The sequence below is a fragment of the Carlito syrichta genome, unplaced genomic scaffold (assembly GCF_000164805.1).
Source record: "Carlito syrichta isolate Samal-C Ts95f unplaced genomic scaffold, Tarsius_syrichta-2.0.1 Scaffold169247, whole genome shotgun sequence".
Taxonomy (NCBI): domain Eukaryota; kingdom Metazoa; phylum Chordata; class Mammalia; order Primates; family Tarsiidae; genus Carlito; species Carlito syrichta.
Genome location: NW_007113343.1, coordinates 1,397,280 through 1,411,024, shown reverse-complemented (window position 1 = coordinate 1,411,024; position 13,745 = coordinate 1,397,280). Strand labels below are relative to the sequence as shown.

At 43.8% G+C, this 13,745-nt stretch overlaps 1 protein-coding gene across 1 annotated transcript in view; it reads right to left on the bottom strand.

Annotated features, from left to right (window-relative positions):
• The window catches only part of MICALCL (MICAL C-terminal like), a 62,970-nt gene that overhangs the window by 20,253 nt on the left and 28,972 nt on the right, over positions 1–13,745 (bottom strand). Inside the window, exons 5-6 of the mRNA XM_008051269.2 lie at positions 10,972–11,064; positions 7,852–7,945 (exon numbers count right to left, since the gene is read on the bottom strand). Coding sequence (XP_008049460.1) covers positions 7,852–7,945; positions 10,972–11,064 — 187 coding nt within the window. The remainder of the gene's footprint in view (positions 1–7,851; positions 7,946–10,971; positions 11,065–13,745) is intronic.

Sequence of the window (13,745 nt, the reverse complement as noted above, 5' to 3'; positions counted from 1 at the left end):
CTACCTTATTTTTTTTTTTTTTTTTTGAGTTGGAGTCTCACTCTGTCGCCCAGACTGGAGTGCAGTGGCCGCTCCCGGCCACCGCAACCTCGACCTGCTGGGCTCCAGCGATCCTTCCGCCTCAGCCTTCCAAGTAGCCGGAATTACAGGCATGTGCTACCACGCCCGGCTGATTTTTTGATTTATTGTACAGATGAGGTCTCGCTGCCCAAGTGGGTCTCGAACCCACGGGCTTAGGCAATCCACTCACCTCAGCCTCCCAAAGGCGCGGGATTACAGGCTGAGCCACCGAGCCCGGCATTCTACCTTATTTTTAAAAATCAGTTTAAGTGGGTTGGCTTCAGTTTAATCTTTCACTAGTCTTTTCAACATTTGGCTTGCAATGAGGTCATGGACTTTCTACAGAGTGGCCAGTAAAGCTGGAAACAGAGGTGAATTCATAATAAATGGATTATGGATATTTGTTGAGTGAGGCAGTCTTCCATGACCAGTGAGCATCCTGGCACATCCTGCTTAGTATGCCTAACAGTAAGGCCCATCCTTGACCCCAAGCCATTCTGGTAACTAGTCAGGTAGATCATTCCAAGAAGTAGGTCAGGATATCGGGATACTACAGCGTGACAACTGCACGACTGCCTGCTTCCTGGGAAAGGGAGACTGACCCATTCACTTCTTGCTATGAAAACTGCTGAGTTCTTTGCCCTGGGCTCCTGAGTTGTGGGACAACCCACTGTGTGCACAGGTGCCATCTGGGTCTATCACCATCATACCATGGGACTTGGGGACAGGCAACTTGTGCTACCATGCTGATGCTCCTGCTGTTTGCTGTGTTGTAATAAACTCCCTTGCTTGGATGTACTGAATTTCGTTGTTTACTTTTAGCCCCTGCAGAGTTATAGCCAACTCATCCAAATTCCTCACTTGCTTAATTGTCAACTTTGGAGTTCTGTTACTTCCAGCCATTTTCTATAGGGTTGGAGTTCCTTTCTAGAAATATTCCATTATGTTATGTGATAAAATAATATTATCTGTGTTTCAATGTTTATGGCTACCTGTATTCAAACAGATTTCTCTAGGATCACAGAGGATCTCAACCCTTCTCCTGTTCTGTTGACTTCTGAAAGCATGGTAATCAGCCATGTGTAATGACTGGAGAAGATGTCATCTTACCTCACTGCCTTTCAGTATATCCAGGGAAGAAATAATTATGAAAAGTTACCCAAAGGCTATCCATTCCCCCAAATCTCAGCTACTCGGGAGGCTGAAGTGAGGAGTATCACTTGAACCTAAGAGTTTGAAACTAGCTTCGGCAATATAGTGAGACCCCATCTCAAAAGCAAAGCAAAATAAAACCCATTCCCAAATTATGGCAGACTGTCAGAGGCATGCCTCAGAACCTGTGGTCTGCTTTCATTGTTGAATTGCTTCTACTGAATTGTTGTTGATTGGGGGGGGATGTGGGGTAACAATAAGAGTTTACATTGAAATCTTTATTTTTATTGAGACTAAACTGGAGCCAACCCACTTAAATTGATTTTTTTTAAAAGGTAGATGTTAGGGAATAGGAATGCAAAATTCATGTATTATATACGTTTATAGAGACCAGCATTTATTTATTTATTTATTTATTATTTATTATAGAGATGTGGGGTACAATTCAGGGTTAGGTATATAAACATTGATCATGCAGGTGCCCTTGTTGATGAGGTATGAGCCCAGCTTTTAAATCTCTTCTAGGTGTTATAGTTATAAATGAATGAGAATTGGTAAACAAATACAATTTGAGAAATCGTTGACCATCCAGCTGTGTTTTACAATTATAGATGTTTTAATTTTTTAATTTTTTTATTGAGTTGGAGTCTCACTCTGTCGCCCAGACTGGAGTGCAGTGGCCGCTCCCAGTCACTGCAGCCTCGACTTGCTGGGCTCCAGCGATTCTTCCGCCTCAGCCTTCCAAGTAGCCGGAACAACAGGCACGCGCTACCATGCCCGGCTGATTTTTTTGATTTATTGTAGAGATGAGGTCTTGCCAAGTTGCCCAGGCGGGTCTCGAACCCATGGGCTCAGGCAATCCACTCACCTCAGCCTCCCAAGGCGTGGGATTACAGACTGAGCCACCGAGCCTGGCTATAGATATTTTTTAAAAGGAACTAATATTTTTACTTTTAAAAAATATTTATCTTCAATAATTCACTGAATATACATTATGATGTTTTTTGTGCTTTTTTTTTGAGTTGGTGTCTCATTCTTTGTCACCCAGGCTGGAGTGCAGGGGCATGCTCACGGCCACTGCAGCCTTGACCTTCTGAACTCAGGCAATCCTTCTGTCTCAGCCTTCCAAGTAGCTGGAACTACAGACGCATGCCACCATGCCTGGTTAATTTTGTGATTTATTGTAAAGACGAGGTCTCACCAAGTTGTCCAGGCTGATCTCAAACCTCCCGGCTCAGGGAATCCTCTCACCTCGGCCTCCGAAAGTGCTAGGATTATAGGCTGAGCCACCACACCTGGCCAGGACTAATATTTTAAAACACTTATTATATGCCAAGCCCTATTTTAGATGCTTCACTAATACTATTTAATTTAATTTCTTCTTTGTATCATTTCTTTGAGGTTGGCATCATCAGTCCCATTTTACAGAGGAACAAGTTGACAGAGAGGTAATTGTATAATGGTGACTGGGATTCAAACTAAGGAGTGTCTGACTCTCATGCCTGTTACATTATCCAGGGAATTATTATTTCTTCAGCAGCAGTCAAGATGAAAACCACAGAGTATAAGCCAAACTACTTCCCTCGTCCTGTCGAGGTTTCTGTTGGAATGTTTTGTCGTAACGTGTGCTCCTGCTGCCACCTGCTGACAGCTTGCACATTCTGCTTTTTCTTGGTAAACCCCTCAATCAGTGAAGGAGAAATCATCTGGCTCCAAAAAAGGCAAGAAATTCCATGCAGACAACCAGCTGGGTAAACCTTCCCAAAAGTTGGTGAAGCTATAAGGGGGTAGTGACTCTCATCTACCTCCCCCGGGGAGACACCATTTCTCCTTCAAAGCTGCTCTCAGTTTTCATGAGATTTTATCTGTTTCCAGGTAATGGGGCGAAAAGCACAGATTCTGCTATCCAGATCACTGAGATTGGAATGGTGGTCTCTTGCTAAACTGCGGTTATTCCAGGGTCCTACTTTGTAACTGATCACCACGTTAGCATCCAACAAACCAGTAGGTAACTAACTGCCTGGACCAAGAAGAGTCCAAGTGGCTGCAAGCCTAGACTTGGCCTCTTCCCAGGAGGTGGTGGGGCCCAAGAGAAACAAGATCCTGCATATCTGGTCCTTAACCTGGGCAGCTAGGCCACGAGGGGACTCCCTTCCCTTGCTCAAAGACATTGCACACGTGTACACACACGTGTGTGCGCACACATGCACACGCACGCCCTTCAAAACGTAATGATTTGTCATCTGGGGTGGATTGTTAGATTTTTGTTTTACTTTGTTTCCCTTTCCTTGACAAAATGGGGAAAAACCCTTCCCGGGGGTGGGAGAGCTTATTTCTGACTGTTGGAAAAAAAGAAAGCAGGAATTGTTGTCACGACAATGAGGAGCTCATCAAAGCCTCATTTTGCTCATCATTGCCCTCTGTCCGCACCCCCACATGTTCCTCTAATTCAATGCCCGCCTAATGAATACCTCCCAGAACAAAAGACCCTTTCAGGCTGCCTCATCATTATCAGAGGAGCCTTGCATAACGGTCGCAGACAACTCGTGTTTTCAGGCCTGACTCGAAATTTGGTTATTCACAACCTTTACAGCTCAATATTATTGCCCAATTGTGATCATTTTCTAATTATCCTAATAATACCTATTAAATAATTCCCATTCAGTCACTTGAACTGGAGCAGTGCAGGCCAGCTTAAATACAGCTTAACCTAATAAGCATGGGTCATTCATTAAGCAACAGGGCAATCTCTTAAAGGAACTGAATAGAATATTAAGCCACAAAGGAATATTATTATTGCACAAATGTTATTACAAGTTTGAGTGTATTAATTCGGAGGCCTGGTTTGCGCGTCTTCCATTTGGTGGCCTTTGAGGACATTCATTATGACTTGACTCTTAGTGTCTCCAGCCCTTTGTGTATCTGCATCTGTCACTCATACGAGGACAATCATGGGGAAAAGGCCCATAAACTTAACAGGGGAATTAAATTACCAAGGACTTAAAGGGAATGAACAGAATCCATCTTCTGGCTCATTCGACACACCTCTGAAAACACCACAAGCTGCCTAGGTTTCTTGAGCATAACTCAAAATTTCCTTTCTTTTTATTTGTTTGCTTGTTTGCTTAACATTTGGGGATGAGGGAGACTTTCAGAAGAGCTTTACTATTTTAGTTTCTATCATTTGAATTCCAAGCATTAAAGGCTAGAGAGAGCCGGGTGCCACAGCTCAAGCCTGTAATCTCAGCACTTTGGGAGGCTGAGACGAGAAGATTGCCTGAGCCCAGGTGTTCAAGACCAGCCTGGGCAACTTGGCCAGATCTCGTCTCTATAATAAATCAAGAAATGTTAGCTGGGCGTGGTGACACACGCCTGTAGTTCCAGCTACTTGGAAAGGTGAGGCGGAAGGATCTCCTGAGTCCAGCAGGTTGAGGCTGCGGTGACCGGGAGCATGACACTGCACTCCAGCCTGGGCGACAGAGTGAGACTCTGACTCAAAAAAAAAAATAGGCTTGAGAGACAATTCTTTAAAAAAGGACATGTGTGGATACTTAATATAATATTTTGGAAAATGACATCAGATAAGGAATCTAGTGCCAGAGAGGTCAAGTGATTCTCGTGGGACCCTACAGGCTAATGGAGTGGGACAGAATTGGAACACAGGGCTTGTTGATCTCTATGGCTCTGCTCTTCCCATCATGCCACATGTTGGTATGCATTGCTAGCAGCAAACTGAAACATGTCTTGGCTTTGCTGGCTCCCCGTGTCATTTCTAAAGTTCTCCATGAAACCAGCAGATTCCTAAGGATGAGCACCAAAGCCTTCTTGATTGGATATGTGACTAAAGACCTAACAAGGGTTGTTCATTTTACTGAAAGTCCCAACAGTCGCTACAGAGACAGGCAGTGGCTCTGTACAAGCAGCAAGAAAGTCATCATTTTTGTGATGAAGGCTACTTTTGATGAGCGAATTTGGATTATTTTTTGCAAGGAAATCTACAGTGTGTTTTAGAAAAAAAAAAGACAAATATTGATTAATCATCTACTTCATGCCAGGTACTGGCCTGGGTTTTACATAAACTGGGTTAGGGTTTTTTTTTTTTAGTTATTTTTATTTTTTTTTTGAGTTGGAGTCTCACTCTGTCGCCCAGACTGGAGTGCAGTGGCCGCTCCCGGCCACCACAGCCTCGACCTACTGGGCTCCGGCGATCCTTCCGCCTCAGCCTTCCGAGTAGCCGGAATTACAGGCATGCGCTACCACGCCCGGCTGATTTTTTGATTTATTGTAGAGATGAGGTCTCACTGCCCAGGCGGGTCTCGAACCCGCGGGCTCAGGCAATCCACTCACCTCAGCTTCCCAAAGGCGCGGGATTATAGGCTGAGCCACCGAGCCTGGCTGGGTTAGGGGTTTTACGTAAATTGTTTTAGTTAATCCTCACCACAAATACAAGAAACAGATATGGTCATCACTCCCAAATGACAAACAAGTAAACTGAGGCATGGAGGAGGAGGGGGAGTCTGACTCCAGCACTTCCTTGATATTTAGTGATAAATGAACCACATAGTTAATGGAGCTGAGACCCCAGGAGTCCTTATTTGGACAGGCCCTTGTGAGGCTCTGGGGCAGCCTTCACAATTTTGCACAGACTCAGAAAATCTGCACCCCCCACCTGCCAGTATCATCACTATCAGTCAACTGAACGCTTCGAAGAGCTAAAATCCTAACCTTCCCTGTTAAGTAACAAGTAACCTGCTGTTTACTTATTGCACACAGAAATATGTATTTTCGGTGTTTGATTTTTTACATTTTGTATCCCAAATACAGAAGGTTGAAGATATCACATCATAAAAGTAAAGAGACAGTACCCTCAATAAGCTCTAAGGATCACCCCAATTCATCAGCCACACCACCAGTAGAGGGGTTCCCACACACATAGATTTCTTTAAGCCATTTCTTACCTGAAAACCCTCCTCATTCGTTATGATATTTCATGTTGGCCAGGCTTGGTGGCTCAGCCTGTAATCCCAGCACTTTGGGAGGCCAGGACGAGTGGATTGCCTGAGTCTGTGGGTTTGAGACTAGCTTGGGCAATTTGGCAAGACATCGTCTCTACAATAAGTCAAAAATTAGCCCGGTATGGTAGCGCGTGCCTGTAGTTCCGGCTACTTGGAAGGCTGAGGCAGAAGATCGCTGGAGCCTAGCAGGTTGACGCTGGGGTGGCCATGAGCATGCCACTATACTCCAGCCTGGGCGACAAAGTGAGACCTGACTCAAAAAAAAAAAAAAAAAAAGATTTCCTGTCTTGTCACATGTGGCAGACGATCCACCTCGGCCAGAACAAGCTCTCACCTTACTGGTTCCTCCTCGGATTTTCATCTTATCTATCACCCCTTTCAGGAAGCCTAGCCTGATGGCTCCCTTCCCCCAAGGTGGTTAGGCACCTCTTGGTTATGTTCACACTGTATCCTAACGCATGTTCCTATGGCAGTTCTGTCACACTGCATTGTGATTGATTTAGTTGTATATTTGTATCTCTCAATGGACTATACACTTCTCAAGGCAGAACTTGCTTCACATTCATTCTTATAGACCTGGTATCTTCATGTCCAACACATAGTAGGTCTTCACCAGATGAGTCCTGTTTGATCTAGGAATCTGAAGCCAACAGTGGATTGGTTACCATTTGTGGCTTTATCTTGGGCCAGGCAATGGATTAATTTAATCACATGTAATTTCTTCTTTAATCTTTATATCAGCTCTGCAAGGTAGAAAACCACTATTATCCCCGTTTGAGATCAGAAAGTAAAAGTTTATAAAGGTTTATAATGTGACTGGCCCAAGGGTATATAGGCAGTAAAACAAAAACAAAAACAAAAACAGGACTTTGACTCTCACTCTGGGTTTCAGTAAAAAAAACAAAAAACAAAAAACAACAACAACAAAAAAAACACCACAGGACTTTGACTCTCACTTTGGACTTTGGGTTACAACTGACATTGCTTCAACACCCAAATATTTCTCCTGAATTGACCTTAACCTCTGAATTACAAAGAATATTCACACTAGCCAGAAGAAAGGGGGGCAGACCAGGAGCCCAGTTACAAGGCCCACAGGCTACCTGATGCCCCCCACAATTTCAAATTGGACCACTGTTGTTTTTATTTTATTTTATTTTATGTATGTATGTATGTATTTATTTGAGTTGGAGTCTCACTCTTGTCACCCAGGCTGGAATACAGCAGTGTGTTCACGGCCACCGCAGCCTCTACCTGCTGGACTTAGATGATCCTTCCGCCTCAGCCTTCCAAGCAGCTGGAACTACAGGCACATGCTCCCATGCCCGGTTTATTTTTTTATTTATTGTAGAGACGAGGTATCGCCAAGTTCCCCGGGCTGGTCTCAAACCCCTGAGCTCAGGCAATCCTCTCGCCTCGGCCTCCCAAAGTTGCTGAGATTACAGGTTTGAGCCACCGCACCCGGTCTCACTGTTGATTTTCAAAGCGTGCAGTTTGTGTATTTAGCACCACATGTTTATGTTGGCAGGTCCCCAGTGGGTGATAAGATTGTTTTCCCCAGATGGTTAGCCCGGAACTATTCTCATACCACGCCCCTTCTCCCAGGTCTGCTGGGATGCCGTACCTGCTTCTCCTCTAAATGCCTTCTCCAGCCTCACGCCCTGGATCTCGAAAGCCCTCTGCTGCTCCTCCACCTCCTCCAGCTGCCTCTGGATGGCCTGAAATGCCAGAATCGCATGTCACATGGGGACTCTCCATGCAGAGAATTCAGTGAGGGGCCAATTCTGCCACTTACTCTCCAAGAGGAAGAGGCCCTGTCACTTGTGATAGTCCTGCCTTTATTAAGCTGCGCGGGGACCTCAGAATTCCCAAACAACTGGACCTTGATGTTTCCCTTCTTTAGCAGGAAGCATAAAGTAAGGAATCTGTGTGTATGTTCAACCTGCCCCCAAGCAGACATTAAGACAGTACCCTTTGACAAGGCCAATCACCTAAATGTCCTCTAAGACAGAGGCTTTGGCTAGGTTGGCAGTTCTCATGGCTCCTGGACGTCTCGGAGCCCACAGCCTCTGACATAATGACCAGAGCTGCAGCCAATACTCAGAGTAGGGCAGAGGCCCCAGGGGCCAACACAGAGTGTGCTCATGTTCCATTTTCCCGAGAAGAACCAATCTATACCCCCAGGAACTTGGTCTGGAGCAGGAGACTTGAGCCAATTCCCAGGTGTTGATTGTTCTGCTCTTATCTTTAGCTACAAATTGTACTCACTCTTTCACTATACCACGGGCAGATGCCCAGGGTTCTTTCACTGTAGAAGGGTCCTGTGGCTTTGTTACTAGCAGAGTATGAAGGCAAGACACAAGAAGCAGAAAGGCAAGGCACCCTCCCTTTTCCTGGGGACCTGAGCCTAGTCTTGAACAACACTCGGGATTTAGGACATAAGGACTTCGAATGACCACTCATAACCCAACATATCCTTACACCCCCTTCTCCATTTCTTTCCCTTTATCTGGTTCTAGGATTCCTAAAAGTTATTTCTGCCAAGAATGAAGTAATTTAATCCAACTTCCTTTACCCTTCCCTGTGGCTGACCTGGGTGTTAAACAAGAGATTTAACTCATTAGGTCTTCTGAGACTCACCACAGGTACCTATCAAGGTCTGGGGACACGACTGGGTTTGCAGTTACATATTTATTTTCTCGACTAGCTATTACTCTCTTATGTATATTAGCAAGGAAAGGCAGGGGAAAGCCTTTCCTATGTAAATGTTGTTCATCTCTGTCAATTTTCTCTGCTCTCAAATGCCATGCTGCCAAAAGGCATACCCCTTGGCAGGACAGACTTGGCACCTGGTAGAACAGGTGTATGAGAGGAGCTGTCAGCTGTACAGACAGGCAGAATCCCAGTGTCCCTCCCCTGCCTCACGTCAGCTCTGTCTCACTCCCCTTCCTCCTTCACCCTACATCTTTCTAAACATCCCAAGAAATCACAAGTACAGCTGCCGAGGCTCCTTCAATCTTGTGAAGACACCCCAGCAGGTTGGGGCCTGAACCTGGCTCTTCTTGTCCCAGCTATGAGTGTTTAGGTCCCAAACACAAAATCTGAAATAGTCTGGAAAGCCTATTTAAAGTGACTTACAATTTCATGTCCTCTTCCTATCTGTCTGTTAAAGACAGTTATATATACATCCATCTCTTGCTGGCATGGTGTAGACTTGCTACAGAAGGGAAACACTTAAATGACTATTACTGATTGCAACTGTGTGATTGTTATAGACTGAATTGTGTCCCCTTCCTACCCCCCCACCCCCAATTCATATGTTGAAGCCCTGACCAGCTTTGTGACTATATTTGGAGATACGACTTTTAAGGAGGTAATTAAGGTTAAGTGAGGTAAGAAAGGTGGGGTCCTAAGCCAACAGGACCTGTGTCCTTATAGGAAGAGGAAGACACTAGAGAGAGTTCTCTCTGTCCACGTGTACACACACACACAAAGGTCATGTGAGGACACACCAAGCAGCCAGCTGTCTACAAGCCAGGAAGAGAAGCCTCACCAGGCACCTTAATCTTGGACTTCTAGACTCCAGAATGTGAAGAAAATAAATTTCTGTTGTGTAAGCCTCCCAGCCTGTGGTATTTTGGTATGGCGGTTCAAGCAGACTAATACAGTGGTCTTAGTTTCTGCATTCTTTAGAAACTAAGGATGAAAGACTCCAAGATTAAAAAGGGCCACCATGGGTGTCAGCAGTTTAGAACTCAAAAGGTCACTGTAATTCTTCTCTTATTACCACCTGCTGTCTAGAGTGAAAATATAAGGAGGAAAAATTGCCAAGTTTGCCAGTCAATAGAAGACTTGTCTTGCTCTTAGAAGTCAAAGTTGAAATGTTTCCAGGAACCTGTTTTAGAAGTTACCAGTGGACAGAGGAGAGTTTGTGGGAGCTTTCCCCATCCACGAGGTGGAAGGGGTGGCTTCCGAATCAGCCACGGGGGGAAGGGTAAAGGAGATTGGATTAAATGACTTCATTCTTGGCAGACATAACTTTTAGGATTCCATAGCCAGATAAAGGGAAGAACTGGAGAAAGGGATGTAAGGACACGTTGGATGAATGTGAATGGTCAAAAGTTCGTATATCCTAAAACCCAACTGTTCTTCAAGACTAAGCCTGGGGTCCTCAGGAAAATGGAGAATGCCTTGACTTTCTGCTTCATTGTGCCTCTCTGTGATGGAGGGGAAAGCACAACTTGGGCAGAAATGCTTGAAGTGAACACTCAGGCCAGGAAACCTATATTGGAATGCTAGATATTTATGATTTCAATTAGTCTTGAAATGCTGGCAGCCCCTAATAGATGTTGATTTAGCAAAGACATGGTCAGGGAGTTGGTGGAAGGTTTGTGTTCTCACAGAGGACAAAATTAAGGTCATTGCTATGTAGCAGTCAGGGCTCTTGGTGATTCCCAAGGCTATGCTCTGGTTCTTGTTTCAGTCAACTTGGTTTAACATATGTTTGTGGATGTAAAGGTGACTGAGAATAGGCCAGCTCCACACCTGGGCTCTTTGGGCTCAAGAGCCCCCCTAGGGATTGAGCCAGGACCTTTCGAATGGCCACAAGCCTGGTCCCACAGAGAAGACAAGACTGGCCTTTCTCCAGCTGGTTTCCCTAATACAGTATAGACTCTGCAAGCTCTTTCCCATCCAGATTCCCAGGATTCCAACCCATTCACTCTTCTCAAGTTTGTTTTCTGACCTGAGCCTTATAAAGTCTTTTCAATTCTTCTTGCTTAACTAACTGCTTCATTGCGTTTTCCAGCTTCCTCCTTCTTCTTAGCGTCTTCCTCTCCTATGAAAACCAATAAAGAAGAAAAAAATATATCTGTGAAAAATGGGGTTCAAACTTACAAAATATCATCATAGCCTTCTGCTCTCTCCAATCAATGATTTCTAGCTGCTGCTCAGTGTCTAAAACAGTGGCATTCAATAGAACTTTCCGCAATGACAGAAATGATCTATATCTATGCTATAATATGGAAGCCATTAGCCACATATGGCTATCAGACACTTGAAATGAGGTGAGTGTGAATAAGAAATTGCATTTTAAGTTTTATTAAATTTCAGCGAACTTAAATGTAAATTGAAGCAGCTCATGTTGCTAGTAGGTGCTAGACTGGGAAGCTGGTATGAGGGTGTGTGGTGCGGTGTATATGTGGATCTATAGATGGGAACGGCTTTATAGAGCACTGACTGGGTTCAGTTGAGAGAAGGTGTAAAACAAGATTTATACTTTATATTGGTGCGACTATGCAGCCCAGGGATGAGGGGCCCAGGAGAGACAGACAAGCAGATAGATCATCTCTCTCTCTCTCTCTATTTCTCTCTTTCTCATCTCTGTCTCTCTGTCTGTCTTTCTCTCTGTCTCTGTCTGTCTGTCTCTCTCTCTTTCTCCATGAAAACCAATTAACAACTTAAATAGTGCCTAGGTTGGGTCAACAGTGCCTAATTAAACCTGGAAATAGAGAAGTGAGTGTATCTAAATAATTAAAAAATGAAGGCATTTCTTGGCTTGAGGGAGGCATAAGATCACTTCCTTCCCTGCTTCACTTTGCTTGTACAATTATAGTATTGCTGTCATTGGGTTTTGTGTGTGCCTAGGCTTGTCAAAAAAAAAAGAAGAAGAAGAAGAAGAACATTCAAAATTGATGCATGTAAAATAGATGTATGAATCTTGAAGGTGTCACTTTCGGGTTTTAGACACCAGAGAAAGGAGAAGTGATGGTATGGCCAGTTCTAAATACTGGGAAGTTTGGGAGACACTTTGATCAGAGAGATGGCAAAGAGTAAGGATTGAGCCCTGAGCCCAGGAGCCAGGCAAAGATGGCATCAAGTACCAGTTGGGCTGTGTAAACCTCAGATGTAATACAACTTTCTGGACTTTAGTGTCTTCTTCAGAGTGAGGAGAAAGATTTAATGCCTACCTTGTAGGCATACCATAAAGGTTAAATGAGATAACACAGGCTAAGCACTTTGCAGAGCACTTGAAAAGGGCATGGGATAAATATTCAGTAAATAGTATGGTTTTTACTATTATTAACATGTCTGCTGTAGCATTATATTATAAATTAGCATGAATACCACTTTTTACTAAAATGTAGTATTTTTCATCTGTGTAGGAGTATACATACACCCAGATATCCTATTCATACAAAATAAACATTCAAACAGGGCTAATTTTACCCTGAGTTTGCCTTCTCTGAGTATATATATCAACTTTCTACATATTAGGATGAGGATTAGAGCATGCTAGAGTTTTCTTTTTAGTGCTGGTGGAAACAAATATGGAATTTCAAATTGTTGTAGCTAGCCAGGTGCCTGGACATTCAACAACCGTGGTTGAACTGAATGTTTGCTCATTATAATGCTTATAAATCCATAAGTAGGAAACAGAGAGCTAACAGACTGACCCCAGATATTGCCAGAGTAATCTGGGCCCCAAAGAAAGGTCAGACATTGCACCTCGAAAACACATATAATTCAAGGTTTTGTGGAGAAACAATTTCTCTGCTCAGGAAAGAATCCAGCTGTGAGACTTTAGACCCTCTACAGATCATTAGGAAGAACATTAGTCTCAGAGAGAATCCTCCTTAGGGCTTAGAGTCCCGAAGATCTTCTTCATCCTTGGGAAGAAATTTTGGCTCTAAGAACTTATTCTATATCATATCATCTCTGTTTCTAGGGATGATGTGCAGATTGACTGTCAATCACTCCGAATGGAGATTCCAGGCCTTTTCCATGGGGGACCCCTCCCTTAGGTAGTTAGGTTCTTTCTGGAAAGCAGGGGAAATGGTGGAGATCAATGGTAAGTGTTAGCCAGAGATTGTCTAACTTAGTCTTTATGGAGAATCAGTTCATTTATTTAGCAAGTGTCTCCTGGGCTTCCATTGTACTAACCTACATGATTAAATCCTAGCATTGATCGAATGCTATGTGTCACACACCGTATGGATTACTTCACATGCATCATCTCATTTTTTTCTCAAAATGCACTCAGTTTACAGATATGGAAATTGAAACTCAGCGAGGAAAATAACTGGCACAAGATGATGCAATTATTAATAGGTAGAGCCAGGAGTTAAGGGCAGGTAGCCTGAATCCTGTAACCATTTATCTATCTACACTGCCTTTTCTAGTGCCAAATACTGTTTGGTTACAGCAAGGACCACTGCTGTATACTGAGTCCTATAGAAAAGAACAGCCAACATTTTCCCCTAAATGAAGACCATTGAATACAATGCTGGGGGTGGGATGTTCAACAGCATCCATGCGGTCTCAGTGCTTTCCAGCAGCAAAGCTATCAAACCTCGACTGCGTTTCCAAAAGTCAGCACAGCAGAACTTAGAGGAGGAAAGAAAGTCATGTATTGTCTCTCTTTAAGAAGATGTTGACATAGCAAGAACCTGGAAACAACCATGCTGCCCATCAAAAGAGGACTGGATTAAAAAAATGTGGTACATATACATGATGCTG